Raw genomic sequence first — 14926 nt, forward strand, 5'->3', positions numbered from 1 at the left:
TTCTCTTAAGTGTTCCCAATCTTGATATCCCAAATCCTGATTTTATCAAATATCAGCTTATCTTGGAGAAAGGGGCCTTTATAATATGGATTGTTTTGCAGAGGCCTAAAGGTAGACAAGTTGTTGTTGTTGGGATCATCTAGCAAGTATATGGCAATGGTATGAAAAACAGAACCTGAATCCCAAGGTTTTTATTGAAGTGCTTTGGCTATAAGATCATTCTTCCCTCTTTGCAGAGAAGGTCAAGAGACAGAAAGTTTTTAGTTTCCCCATAACTCTTGCAGATGAATTTTGTTCTGCTTCAGTCAGTAGGATTTATTTCTTCACTTAATTAAGGCGCCACTGGAGACCCAGTTCTGTGTTTCACTTCACCCTTAACAGAAAGCATCTTTCTGAGTGGATCACACTCACCCTGTGCAAAGCTTGACTTGTCTTATCTCCTTCCCACATGGCAACCTGTCAAGATGGTACAGCTCTTAGGCGCTGTACAGCTCTCTATTGCACCTGGCCTAATCATTGCACAGATAAGATTGTACTGTCCAAGACCATGATGAGTTCTTTAAGGTTGCCATAAAGCATTGCTTCATCCTTGCCATGGAGACAGTGTTATTCCAGAGCACTATTAGTAGAAGAGGTGATTAGTGTGTCTTTAAGTGAATGGTACCAATGGGAATGGTATGTTAGGCAGGGCAGCTGCAAGCTTGGCCTGAAACACGACTACCCCTCGAAACCCTATCTCTACTCCACTGACCCGTGCAGGCTGACCTCATACTGTGTTGAGTGACCACGTGGGTTGCGTCAATGCCTGAAATGTGACTGCTTCCTGGCAGCAGGGCAGATCCTGCCTCTGTGACTGATAACGTGTTACTTGAAGCAGGGGAGAAATTGCATTTATGCATCTTTTCTGTAGCTGACCGTGGAGGACTGAACTCGAAGGCTCCCTCTTATGCTCCCTCTTTTGTTCTGGGTTATCTGAGTTGAAAGTGTCTGCTTTCGTCTTTGTGCTAAATGAAGGTCTGAAGGGGGGGTTCCAAGTAGCTATTAAAAAAATTAAAATGTAAGATGATGTTTCCCAAGGATGCTTCCCAACAGAACATGTTATTTCTGGGGTGCCAGAATCCTCCCTCAACTAGGATTTCCCCACAAAACATGCTTCCAAGTGTTATACTCACAAAGCTTTTGGCAGGGTAGTCTCCTCTTAATGATAGATGAAACTGGGTGCCAGAAGCTTGTTTACTCTGCTTTTATCCCTTCCAATCACAGTTGTCTGGCTGTGCAGAGCTTTACCTCGTGCCCCTTGATCTAAAACATCCCATGGGACAGAGCTCCCTGGAGTAAGGGAAGGCTGTGTGCAGCGCCTGGAAAGCATTAACTGAGAGCCAGTCTCTCTTCTTTTGCTAAGTCCCTGCCACTGCTATGAGCCACAGTGGGAGAAGGGGGTGACCTTTTTTCCTTTTTTGTGCCGGCTGAAAGTCATTCTCTTGCAGGAGTGCAGTGTGATGAAGAGCCCCATGTGTGGCTGGAGCTCGCCGCGATAAGCTGGTTGTTTTCCCTTCTCCTTTCCCCTCCTCACGCTGCGCTGGGCTTATCTGGACGCCTGAGTTATGTTAAGTAGCGGGTGCATGCTTGCTCTCTGTTCTCCTCTCTGCTTTTGCTCCTTGGATTTCAATTCCAAACATGGTTATCCATTTGGGGTCTCTCTCCATTCCACTGCCAAGAGATACACATTCCACACTCAACACCAGCTCCCTCTGCTGCTCTCTCACAGTCGCTATTCCATTTGCCGGAGCGCAGGCGAGACAGGCAGTGCAACGAGATCTCTGTCCTGTCTGTGAGTTTTCCAGCTAATGGCCTCTACTCTTTTCTCGACTGAGCTCTTTTGGCCTCACATTTGCCAGCTTCTTTTCTCACTGTTGTGGCTAAGAAGAGGACCAGCCGACGGTTTGTGAGCCTCAAGGAGGAGAAACGAGCCCTTTTGGAATTTTTTGGGTGCATAAACATTCGGCAGCACTTTAACATGTCGCTCTGAAGCGCTGCTGTGGGACCAGAGGAGGAGGAGGAACAGCTACCCAGCAGCTCTGGTTTCAGACCTCTGCAACACCCTTTGTGTATGACAATTCATTTTGAGCACAGGACGGCTGGGGAGGGAGTGGGGAAGGATGAGCACAACCAGCCTCTCTTGGGACCAGGCTGTCCTCCAGCCTCCGGTGTGTGATGCCTGGAAGGAGATTATGGAGGAAGCAGCCTACCAGCTGGCCAGCTGCATCGTCCTCCTGGGTTACATGGGGGGAAGTGGCATCTTTGGGTCCCTCTATATCTTTGGCCTCCTGGCCCCGGGCTACTTCTGCTATGCTCTGTGGGGCTGGCTGAGTGCTTGTGGGCTGGATATCTTCATCTGGAACATGCTGCTCGTCCTCATCTGCTTGCTTCAGCTGGCTCACCTGGCTTACCGACTCCGCAGAAACACCATCCCAGAAGAGTTTGACCTCCTCTACAAGACCATGTACCTGCCCTTGCAGGTGCCCCTGGAAGTCTACAAAGAAATCGTGAAGTGCTGTGAAGAGCATGTCCAGTCACTAGTCAGAGACCAGAACTACGCGGTAGAGGGCAAGACGCCCATTGACCGCCTCTCGTTGCTGCTGTCTGGCAGGTAAAGGCTCCCCTGTTTCTGAACAAAGTCTGACAGTAGAGCGCCTTTGGCTTATTGTTTTATTTTTACCCCTGTAGAAACTGGGGTGAGAATTGTTTTCTTCCTCTGAAAGGGATTTGAGATATGCATCAGTTTGTTGGGGAAGGGGGAAATTTGCTTTTGGGGGTTGTTTAAACTTTCTTTTATTTTTTCTAAATTAAGAGTATTTCAGAAAATGGTTTGCAGGTTCAAGTTGTGTGCAATGAAGTGGCTAGATCAGCCTTGCCTGTGATACTGTTGGGGAATCCTTATCTTTTTCTCCATCACTTTGAAGTGATCTTATTTCTGATGAGAACAGGCTGGCTGTGTGAAAGTGTTTCTCAAGGCAGGAGGGCAGTATGGCTGGACCTGTGGTCTCTGAGGGTACCAGACACACTTCTGTGATATGAACTGCTGTGCACTGAGTATGCTGAGTCCTCAGTTCACCTGCTCCCCCTGGCCAGCAGTGTTCAGGGAGAGGTTCCATCCCTGTTTCTAACACCCCAACCCTCAGGGCTTTGACATTTTTCACTTTGAGGGTCATTTCATCAAAAGAGAGAGTACTCTCCTGTGGTGGATCCTGCCTCTTTCTTTCCCTGTGATGTCATGCATTCGTGATGTTCCTTCCTCTGGACCACCAAGGAGAACCTTGGGGACCTCTAGACAGTCAGACTGGAGATTTGATTGAGCGAACTGTGCTGATCAAGTACTGGCATTTGTTCACCTGAGATGCTGTGTCATCAGCATATACACTTAATGATCTGCAAAATCCAGATGCATACAAATGGTAATGGTGTTGGCTTCCCAGCTGCTGTCAGGCATTTGGCATTAATGTTAAATGAGAGTGGGAAAGGAAGAAGATCTGTAAATGTGAGCAGTGCTGAACCACAGGAGGTATGTCTCACAAGGATTTTCCTCTGGGAAGACAAACCCAGCAGCACCTGGGGCTCAGGTTTTACTGCAGTGGCCCATCCTCTCTGGTGAGGGAATGTGCAAAGAAGGGCAGACCTTGCTTTTTTTGATGTTACTCCCTTTTCTAGAATGTGTTGAGAGCATCCTGGGACTATCAGGATGCTGAATGGCAAAACAGTGGAAGGAAATTTGTGTTTCTATTAGTGTTTTTCCATCTCTGCTGAGCAACTTGCTCTGAAGTTTACTGTATCTGCAGATAATGTTACTGAGGAAGAATCTCTGCTGTCTTGACATACACTGGATAATCCAGTGCTGCTCTGTGGGCACAGAAGTGCTGCAACAGACAGTATGGTCGGGTAGTTGTTCTGCTCTGTTTTGCAGTGGGAAGTATGCATCTTGGCTGGTATACGATGCTCCATGGAGATGGGCCTGGATTTGCATTTCCCAGTACTCACTCTATTGCCCTGTGAGGTCCTTGCTGACCCAGCAGAGCAACTGCTACTATTATGGTGCTTCCTCTTAAACTGAACAAGTGGGGTCTTGGAAATGCAGAATATGCCTGGATCAGGAAATATGCCTTGCAGCCACAACCCTTCCAGGCAACATTCCCAGCTTTCTGAAAGCCAACAGTGAGCTGAGCCTTGTAACTCCTGAAAGCAAGAATTGACTTCTTGCATCATACAGTGGGGGTGCATGATGACAGGGAGGCAAGAGCCCCCAAATCTGGCGATGCAGAACTATGAACAGAACTCCAAAGTGCCCTGCCATTGCCCTTGCCTCAGGCCTGTGTCTTTCTCTACTCCCACATCAGAGCTGAGCGCATGCTTGACCTTGGCACTAGCAAGCAATTGTAGCAAAAGTAGGGGAAAGGGATACTTAGGAGGCCAAGAGAAACTGAGAGGTAATGTGCAGCAAACTATGAGCTCACAGAGTGATCTGTCAATAATGATGGCCAGCACAATTTTGGGGGTTTCTGGGTGTAACAGCTTCCCAACATCGAGATAGGGAATGCCCACATGCAACCCTGGGGGCAGGAAGAAGATGCAAGTACAAAGAGCCACAAGCTGACTAAGAAGTACCTAGAAAGCAGCAGTAGTCTTGTGGGCTGAGAAGTCCTGGTTTAGGACCAAGCATTACACCTGTGAGGGCTGTCTTTGTAGCAAGAAACAGAAAACGGAGTATGGGGAAGTGGCAGCAAATAGTTTCCCACAGAGAAAGGAGAGACAAGCCCCATGACTGGAGCACCCGCAGCTGTCCCAGGAGGTATGAGACATGTGTGAGACAAGAATTTATTTCCTCCCTGGTGGGACAGACTGTGTAAGCTGAACAGGTTTTGGTGACATCTGTTTTCTGGCCTAAGCCCATGTACCTCACCTGTCCCCTCTGCAGGATCCGAGTGTGCCAGGATGGACAATTCCTTCACTACGTCTTTCCTTACCAGTTCCTGGACTCTCCAGAATGGGAGTCGCTGCGACCCTCTGAGGAAGGAACTTTCCAGGTAATCCCCTTGCATCCCCACAGCAGCCCAGCTTCGCTACTTGCTGGTTCATTGTGTGTCTGAGAAGGGGATGGAGCAGCCTCATTATGCCATTCAAAACAAACTGGGAATACTTCCTTCCCTTTACTAGTGGTTTATCCAGCACAGAATGGTGTGATCAGCTGTGTTACATTTTTTTCTACCTTCCTCTGAAGACCTCAGTGTGTATTCCCAGTATCAGCTGATAGCAAGGAGAGCGAAGCATGGTGCTTCTTCCAGTTTAGCAGGGAGTCGAGGTATCGGATTGCTGGCTCTCTTCCATTGTAGCATTCCCTGGTACCTGTATTGATGCATTTGCTCTGCACACTGCCAGCAGGATGCGTCGTCCTAGCATCAGCTGTGGCGATGTGCAGCAGTGATGCAAATCCATAAATATCCTGTTCCTCACAGAAGTTTCTGATGGTCATGTGTTTGGGGTGGAGAAGCAGAAAGGATGATTCACACCCGAATATGGTCCTTTCTGAGCAAAAGAATCCCTTGCTGAGAGGCCAGAGCAATTCTTACTTGCAGCAACTAAAAGGATTTTGGTCTTGCTGTCAACACCCCACAGTGTTTGTTTGGCTTTCCTTCTGGAGAATATTACTTAGGTCTACATCCCTCTGACCTTAACTCACATCCCAGGACAGCTTGATACCTGTCAGGATGTCAATCTAGTTTATGTCAATCAGTGCATATGAGGAGGGATTTTGCTAATCTCTTGGGAGCATGGGACAGTCACGAGGGCCTGATGATGCTTTCTCATGAGGGCAGCCACAAGCAGACTTGGTTAAACCAGCACAGCTCTCCAAATCTGCTTTCCTAGCGTCTGAATTTGTTTCATGTGTGAAGGAGTCATGGTGATCACTCCTGAAAGCTGTGCCATCACCAGTGGATACGGTCTTGCAAGAAGAAAAGTTGCAGGAAATGGCTGACTGTGTCTGTGGCACAGGGCTACAGTTTGTGAGCAGAAATAGGGATGTCATGCCAAGGCAGTGAGGTAAAGAAAACAACAACAGCATGGTGGTGCTAGGGATGATGGTATCTCATGTTTTGCATGGGTCTTCAGTCTGGCAGCAGACTGCTGCTAGCTGCTGGGCTGTATTTGCCTAAGAGTCCAGCAGAGAGAATGATGGCTGCCCGGTGCTCCAGGCAGGGAAATGGCTGTCTGGATGGCATGCAACTGGCAAAGACATCTGCAGCATTTTCTGAGCTAATTTCTGTGGAACTGAATGTTCCCAGACCTCCTGAGGGTCTTTATCTGTGTGTGTGAGACAGCTTTGGAGCAAGCTGGTGCCCGGCTGCACCAGCCCTGCCAGCACCACGCCCTTGGCACCTCTTGCCAAGAGGCAAGACAGGGCTGGTCAGGGAGGTCAGCCGTGCCTGGCACCAGGATGGGGGTAGAGTCTTAGGTGGGGAAGGGCTGCAACCATATGCTGGAAATGCCTAAAACCTACATCTGCTTACTGAGGATCATGAAGAAGTAGCAGCCTGTGTGAGGTCAGCATTCAGCAGGTGAGACTTGACTAGTCCATGTACCTGGCAGGACTTTACTCTTGGTGGCCATGCTTAGCCATGGTGGTGTGCTGCTTTTGGCAGCTGTTAAACCCACTAGTTCCTCTTACCTGAGTAGTTACTCTGTGGCTTATCTCAACCTTATTCCTAGCATCACAATATTTCTGTTAAAAAGTGCATATTTGGCTCTGGGACTTTGCTGGAGGAAGGCATGGAAAGTTTTTCTTGCCCACGTTTTTCCCATTGCTCTCTGGAGTTTCAATCCTGAGCCCACTAAAAACTGGCAGAAGCATGACTTGGTCTACAAGGGGAGCTGGTTTTCTTAAGCTTTCTGCTTTGGCTGTGTCTTCTTCCTGCAGGGGTGCTGAGTCCCAGTACCTGAAGGAGTTGGGTTTCAGGGCTGGCACTTTCCCCCAGAAGGCTAAATTACAGGCTCTGCTGATGCTGGAGCACTTGTGTCAGGAGGGATTCATAAGTGAAATCTGTCTTACTGTCCTGGGTAGGTGGCAGGTTTGCTTATTATATCTCACTTAATCCCTCACAAGAAGCAGAGGCTTTTGATTGCTGTGCCAGAAGTTGGTTAGGAAAATGAGATTCTGGTCATTTCAATTTCCATATGACCCTTCCTCTTGCTTGCCTGGCTTGGGAAAGTTCTCAGGTTTTATCTCCTATATTTCTTTCATAAGGCAGCTGTTTGCATGGCAATGGCATTAAATATCAAACCCAAGGACACACACATGCAGCCAAGCTGTGTTCAGCTTCCCAGTGGCCCTCTGCCATGGCGGCTGACCAAGGAGACCCCTGGATACAGAGTGAAAGGGAGCCCCCAGGATATTTTGGCTCTGGCGCTTGTTCACATGCCAGTGTCTCCATTACACTCGGATGTTCTTCTTTCACCCGAGGCAGTTTGACCCTTCCTGCATTTCTTGTCTTTATTATTATTATTTATTGTAATATACACTCACATATTATATAATGTTTTTTATTGGAATTAGTCTGGGCCTACAACTAGAGGGGAAAAGCTCTCTGTTTACACTGGCAAAACCCAAAGCAAAATGAAATGTTCTCTAAAATCAACTCAGTAAAACCTCTTGAGTTCTCTGCATAGACACAAACACAATAAAACCTTTTTACTTTCTCTCTCACTGAGTAGTGCTGCAATGTCCTTCAAGGCCATTCAGCCCTACAGAGTCCAGCAGAGCTGGTGAGACAGGATGTCCTTCTGACAGAGGGTGACCAGGCAAGCCTTCCAGGTGGCCCTTCCAGCACCCAGGGCCTTCTTGGAGCAGGGGCTGTGCAACCCAGCAGCAGGATGTGTCAGCAGCCTGCCACAGGGCTACTCGCTGGCAACTTGAACTGTCTGGGCATGCAAAAACATCCCCTCTGTAGCGCGTCTGTAAAGGTATAAAGATGTCTGTGCTACCCTGTTCATTTCAGCTACATCGCTCAGATGTCAAACGGGGGGCAGCATCAGAAGGCAAAAGGGTGAAACATAGCCAGCCACATGACTAGGTTAAACAAGGACATGGTACTAATTGCATTGGAAAATGGGTTCTTTGGCTCCCTGGGGAGAGGAAACATCAGCAGGTAAGGATTTATCTAATTGTTCAGCTTGGATGATCTGGCTCTCCAGCCCTGCCATCAACAGGGAGAACAGGCATCAAAAGGGCAGAGGGCCTTTCCTGGAGTGAGGCACATGGCCCCAAGGTTTGTGACTGCTACCGAGGTCTGGGACTTAGTCCACTCTCTCCCTGCCCCACAGGTCACGCTGACAGCTGAGACCGATTGCAGCTTCATCACCTGGCCGAGGAAGAAGCTGTATCTCCTGCTGAGGAAGGACCGCTACATTGCCCGGCTCTTCTCCTCCCACCTGGGCTATGACATCTCGGAGAAGCTCTACTCCCTCAACGAGAAGCTCTTCTCCAAGTTTGGCCTGCGCTTTGACATCCGCTTGCCCAGCCTCTACCACGTCCTTGGGCCAGCTTCCTCTGAGGGGGAGTCGGAGGACTGCGAGGAGCTGCTGCCTGCCTCTGGCCAGGCCAGTGTCTCTGAGCCCCCTCCGCAGCCGCCACCACCACCACCACCGGCCCCGCGCCCCCGGGCATCCCGGCCTGACAGTGAGCTGCTGGGTGAGGACTCCACCAGTCTTGTCTTGGAAGATTTTGCTGAGTTGCCAGGGTCTTTTATGGACTATGTGAGCGAAGGGGAGTATATGAAGTGAGGGCACTCCTGGTACGGGCACACCTCACCCTGTGTGGGACCCTCGCGTAAGTACCCACTTGCGGAAGCAAGTCTTTCCCGTGATGCAACTGCCTGGGCAGAGCAGTGGCCCCCAGTCTCTCGCCCTCATTTGCCATGGGTTTGCTCCTCCGCAGTGTTTGCTTGCCTGCTGCCACAAGGAATCCCAGAAGGTGGGCTCCAGCTGTGTGATTTTCTTAAGGAAAAGCAGCAGGGTAAAGTCTTGACACCAGGCACCAGCTGTACTCTGGGGAGAGGGGTCAGTAACCTGGCTGTAGGAAGCTCTTGCCTGGCCAGTTCTCTCCCCATCCCTCAGGAGAGGCAGAGAAACTGAAATGTGTCCAGGCTGGCAGGTGGTACATGAGTGTTTGCAGAGAACCCAGAGGGCTCAGCCTACTCACTGTGAGGTAGAGCTGTGCCAGGAGATACTCCAGTATTGATCTAAGAAACAACCTCTGCAGGTGAGAGAACAGACATCCCAGGAGATGCTAATGGGGATAGAAACAGCTTTAAGGTTTACGGCAGATTGATATTGAGAAGTTGCTGTACACCCTGCAAGTGCTCAATCTGGGCAGATGGAGAAAGCTCAGAGTCCTTCTTCTCCCTGCCCACCACTCTCATCCTAGCATTTGCTCCATCCTCCTTGTTTTGATTGAACTTCATCTCTGCCAGATCAGTAAGGAATTGAAAAGTCTGCCCTGTGTGGTGTAAGTCTTGCCTCCAGTCACCCTGGGTGGACTGACAGGCTAAACATTGTTTGAACATGCCTCAAAGTCTGCTTTCTGGTGAGTGGGAATGAGATGCTCTTTTCCAACATGCCAGCTCCTTACTCCACAAGGGAAAAAAACTTCCTGTGCCTGGTGGATGTTGGGGCAGAGGAGCAGTGCAGGCAAACAAAAATAGACAGGAGAGTGGCTCATGTTTGAAATTCAGATCCAAGTGGCCAAGAGAGAAATTCCACACTGAGCTACTTTTAGCGAGCCACTGCATGCCAGCTGCTACACACCAGCTGCAGACCCCAAAACGTGCATTCCTGCTGCCACCCCATAATAATCCAGCTGACAGACACCAAGCTTGGGACTGAGATTTTTGTCCTAGAAGGGAGCACTCCACAGGTCCCAGTTGGGTCTGCATGGCAAGACTGGGCTGCAGCTGGGGAGACTGTCTTCCACCAGGCAGCCTTGAACACAGTGCACCCTTGCACCCTGGTCTTCTCTGCACCCGTTTGGGTCTACTTCTGTCTGGGCTGTGGACTCAGTGTCAGGGAGCACAAAGCAGGGCACACTGACCCCTGGTACAACCCCTGACAAGTCTGCAGAATTCTTGGTGTTCTGCATGGAGTGTCTGTCCAGATCAGACAGCACTTGCTATTTGCAGTAGGCTTCTGGTGGAAGAGGCCTTTTTTTGCTGTTTCATCCAGTAGCTCTTCTTAGTTTTGAAAACAGTGGAACTGTAGGATTTCTCTGTTTTGTACAGTTCTGCTTTGAGTTCAGTCACATGCCAGTTCCTCTACTGCTTCCATGACTCCAAACTTAAAATCTGGTATATAAAGAAAGTGGCCAGGGAAAGAACAAGTATATTTGATTTTGCCTCAATCAGGTAAAGAGTCAGCAAGAGTTTTGTTTAAGGTTTTGTTGTCGGGATTGTTTGTTTATTTGTTTTGTGCAGTTGATTGTCTTTTAAGGAGGCACAGAGAGAAAAATTTTAAAAATCCACATTTTTCCTAGGAATGTGAAATCTCTGGTTTTGCTGGTAGGCTACTGGAGATATGAATTTGCAGCTTTTTCAGTCCTTCCCTGGAGAGGCAGGAACACTGAATCCCTTATGAGACAGCCACCCTCCTAGGTGTCAGGAGTGTCTGTTGAATACATGCAATCACAAATGAATGCAGATAGTGTTATAAATGTGAAGTCATTTTGCCTGTGCTTTGCTTGTATTTTGCCTTCTCAGAAGAGGGATATCCTTTCACAGGTAATTGGTAGAATTCTCCTAGTTGATCAAACTCAATAAAACCAGAATTTCAAATGCAATTAAAAAAGGAAAGAGGCAAGGAACACCATAGCTTTTCATGAAAAAAAAAAAGAGTCAATTCTATGAACTCAAAAAATGAGTCAATACTATGAACATGCACACGAGAGGTGTGTGTGTTGGGGAAAGCTTGTGCAACACAGCACAAAGCTATTTTTCCTTCACACAATCCTTTTAGAACATGCTGTAAGCTGGAAGCTTTTGTCTTTCTAGATCTTGTGACTAAGACAGTATCAAGGAGTGCTGATATTTGCAGTAGAGACCTGCAATAAAAGAGCAGATGTTTAGAGGGTGGTATTTGGTGTGTGAGGGAAGGATGATCTTCCTTGCCCGTCAGTCTGGAGACAATAGCCAGTGTGGTATTTTAATTTTTAAGGTAATTAGACAAGGAAAGAGAAATGCCATTTAGTGTGTTCATAATGGTGGAATGAGCACTTTCCTGTTACCCTGCTCACCAGTGGTGTATCCTACTCGCATCACATCCCAGTAGCACAACAGCTATTGTCACATCTGGACAGTATTCCACAGTGACTCAAGCACCTCACCACAAAAACTAGTGATACAGTGGGGCTGCAGTTTTTCCTTCTGGCCAGACACTTCTCACAGCTCAGCAAATAATCCGAGCAGGTCGGACATGGCTCAGAGAAAGCACTTTCATAACTTTCCCCTTGGAAGTGGTAAAAACATCCATAATAAACAGGAATATTCCCTGCAGTGTCACTGTTCAAAGTAAGCAATAGCTACAGTTCCTGATGCCAGAGCTCCCCTGGGGCTTTCCCCTGGTCTGTGCTTTCATTTCCTTCTCCAGCAACTTCCAACATGGCAAATCACCTCCCAGCTCTCTAAATTCCCCATACTGAAGTGCTTCTATGGGTCATGTTCCTTTTCTGTCATTACAATAGCCACCTTGCAATACCACAGTGCAGGAGGGAAATTCTTGAATGCCCAAAGCGCTACCAAGGTCATACAGAAGAAAATATTCCTGGGAGATATATTAGCCTACTATTCTTATCATCTAGTTCCTTGAAAGAGTTTCTAGTTTGCTTAAGAGTAAGACAGACTGTAATATCCCACTGATGAACACATTCTTTCTCTGAGGAGGAAGCTGCCTGTTTAAAGGAGGCAGTTTCCAAGGTTCTATTCAAAACTTGCTTTAACAGTGTACTGGTGTATAGCTCAATGCTACAGAGCAAACAAAGCTTTATTTCTTGCATGGAAATTCAAACAACCAAAACGCTCTTGATTTTTCTCCTCTTCATATTGCATTTGTTTGAGTTTGCTGCTTGCAAGATATGTAGATGTTGCTACCTGGTTTTATACAATTACATCCTGGGGCTTCCTTTCTATTTGGTGGATAAGGTGGATGGATGGATGCTTGATGGCCTGTAGCTTGGTATCTAAGTTAGTAGGAAACATTTTATACCTACTTTGAGAGCAAAATCAAAGGAGCTGCGGACTTTGTTTCACTGATGTCACAGAAGGTGCTTTGGAGGGGTTTGTTTTTGCCATCTCAGAATGGGTGCCTAACCCCATTTTCTGGTTTATCACATGCTGAAGAATTACATACTTTTGCATGCTCATTCAGGAGGGGAGGGGGGAAGGACAGATAACAGTGTGTTCTGTGAGGTTTGTTTGGAAAAGTTTGGAAGTAAGATTTATTCCCGTAATAGTAATGGTGTTCTCTTTCTCTCTCTCTCCCCTCCCTCACCTCTCTGTTCTCATTTTCCTTCCTCCTCCTCTGCTTTCCTTCTGCAGCCTCTGGAAACCTTCTCCGGAGTTCTCCTCACCCTCTCTGCAAAGGACGAGCCCCTCTGGCTCCCACTCAGACTCCTGAACTCTAGGGAACAACAGGCTGTTTTGATCCCGAAGCCTCTGCAAGGGCACAGATGCTCACACAGGTTTTTGACCAGAGACACACTCTTTAGCACGCAGAGATGTCTGCCAGCAGACATTTACACTCAGGAGCACGTGAAGCACATGCTTAAGACTGCAGTGTGACACTCCAGCACCTCCCACCCCATGGTTGTTCACCAGAGCTGCCTTCCCCAGTGTGCTTCCATGGTTTGTTTTTTAGCCCTCCCTCTCTGAGGTGTGTCGGCAGCTCTGCTACCAAGGTGCAGAATCTGTGTTCCCTTTGATTAATGATTCCCATTAAAGTCAGAAATGAAACTACTGGTGTTTGAAGATTTGAAGAGGGAGGCAACAGTGGGAGGGAGGATTTGAAGAGAAAGATCCCTTGAGGTGATCTCAAGGCACTGAGTGGAAAGGGCAAGGGGAAATTGGCTGCCTGGTGGCTTTGTTAATGTGCTTGCAATGGAGAGTTTGATGATATGTATCTCACTGGGAATCCACTCTTGTAAGACCAGAAATTACTTTTCCAGGAGTTGGGATTTATCATTTATGAAAAGCGCCACTTCTCAAAGAAGTTGGTGAAAAAAGGAAAGGTTGTTTGTTTGCCTTAAATCATTTGGAATAAGAAAGGGGAGGAATTGGGACTGGGAACAGGTGTAGGCAAGAAGGAGAGCAGGAACCCTTTTTTTTTTTTTGTGCTCAAAGGGGAATCACCTCCGGTTGCACACATACCAAGTGAAGAAACGAATGAATATAAAATATCTGTGGGGAGAACAACCACTGGTAGGAAGTACAATATCTTAATGAAAATTGTGTGGAGATGGAAGGCCTCTTCCAAGTCCAGCTGCAACAGGATTTGTATGATGAGCTTCCCCAGCCATTTCCTCAGTCAGGGAATTGGAGATGGAAGTATGGGTGGAGGACCAAGGTGCAACCAAGCTGTGCAGTGAGGAGCCTCTCCAGGGCAGATATTCAGGGAAAGAGCAAGGAGCATCCACCCATCCCTCCCTCAGCACAGGGCAGGGCATTCTTCAGTGCCTCTTGGCACAGACATGCAGGGACACAGCCATTCTGCCTGTGGGGCTGGCTTTGTGTTAGCCCTGGGCTGGTGGAGGCAGCCCCACCCACCTTGCCCTGCTCACACAGGGCCCAGAGGCCACAGATGCGTGGGATCCATGGTGTACACAGCTCCTTGCACTGCTCGCCTTTGCTGTCACACCAGGGCAGAGGAATGGGGCTGCACCAGACCAGGGAATCATCCTGCTGATGGTTGTCCCCATGCTCTGTTGATACATTTGTGTTCAGCCTGACCCCACTGCCCTTCACAGCTAGGAAGTGTCTCTGGCAGATTGATATGAGAGCTGCTGGGGTCTCTTCTGCAAAGGAACTGAAATGCACAATGAAACTGGGGCCACCTGTCGTGGTGCTTTATACACTTGCCTGAAGCAGTGGACCGGAATTAGACACTGCCCTTCACAGCTGCCTGCTGAGCTTATATTCCAGTCTTCAACAAGAAGCTCCCTGGAAACTCTTCAATCATGGAACCAGCTAACATGGATCTCTATCAGGTTGGCAGAGCCCAGCTCTATCCCTCTCCCGAGTGTGTGTTGGAGATGGTGTTTGCTAGCTGGCCTTCCAAACAGCCACATGCCAGGGCCCAAAAGCTTGGACGCGAGCTGAAAGCAGGAGCTAACCCTGCTGTGACACTGTCTAGTGAAGCAGTACTGACAGCTCACGACAAATGACTTGAGGCTTCTTCATGGCAGAAATGCCTTTAGCATGACCCTCTCTCCTGATCATGGAGTTCCTGATGCACTTTTCTATCACCCAGTGAAGCCAGTACAGGGAACCAGAGAAAATGGTTAATAGAAGGTGTGATTTGTTGGCAGAAGTGATGAAAGACTTGTCACCTCTTTAATTTGCATACATATCATGGTGGTGGAAAAGGTGTGGGTGGGTGAGGGCTCTTCCTATGGTCGTGTATCTGATTGAAATCTTTCACCAATTATTTCCAGACCTCAACTACTTTTGCAGGTCTGAAAGGCTGTGCTGAGTTCCTGGGACTAATTTGTGTTAGGTGGCCCCACAGCTACTCCATTCTCCTCTTACCTTCTATTCTGGGCGGATGGTCAAAGCAGTGCAAAATTGGATGTGAGAGCACTGTGGTGCTCCTGGTGTCTGCTTCACTTCATGTGAGCTTC

The 14926-nt window shown here is 48.1% G+C and overlaps 1 protein-coding gene across 2 annotated transcripts; it reads left to right on the forward strand.

Annotated features, from left to right (window-relative positions):
• Positions 1–1622: 1622 nt before the first annotated feature.
• On the forward strand, positions 1623–13043 carry POPDC2 (popeye domain containing 2). Of its 2 annotated transcripts, none has more exons than XM_051779973.1 (4): positions 1623–2650; positions 4970–5078; positions 8371–8875; positions 12630–13043. In XM_051779973.1, exons 1-3 carry the CDS (start codon positions 2160–2162, stop codon positions 8827–8829), a joined length of 1059 nt encoding a protein of 352 aa, XP_051635933.1. In that variant the 5' UTR covers positions 1623–2159; the 3' UTR covers positions 8830–8875; positions 12630–13043. The 2 variants fall into 2 exon arrangements, with proteins under 2 accessions (XP_051635933.1, XP_051635934.1); XM_051779974.1 differs by having other exon boundaries at positions 1627–2650; positions 8371–8737.
• The last annotated feature ends 1883 nt before the right edge of the window (positions 13044–14926 follow it).

The sequence above is a fragment of the Manacus candei genome, unplaced genomic scaffold (assembly GCF_025592945.1).
Source record: "Manacus candei isolate 608988 ecotype Guabito, Panama unplaced genomic scaffold, ASM2559294v1 h1tg000014l, whole genome shotgun sequence".
Taxonomy (NCBI): domain Eukaryota; kingdom Metazoa; phylum Chordata; class Aves; order Passeriformes; family Pipridae; genus Manacus; species Manacus candei.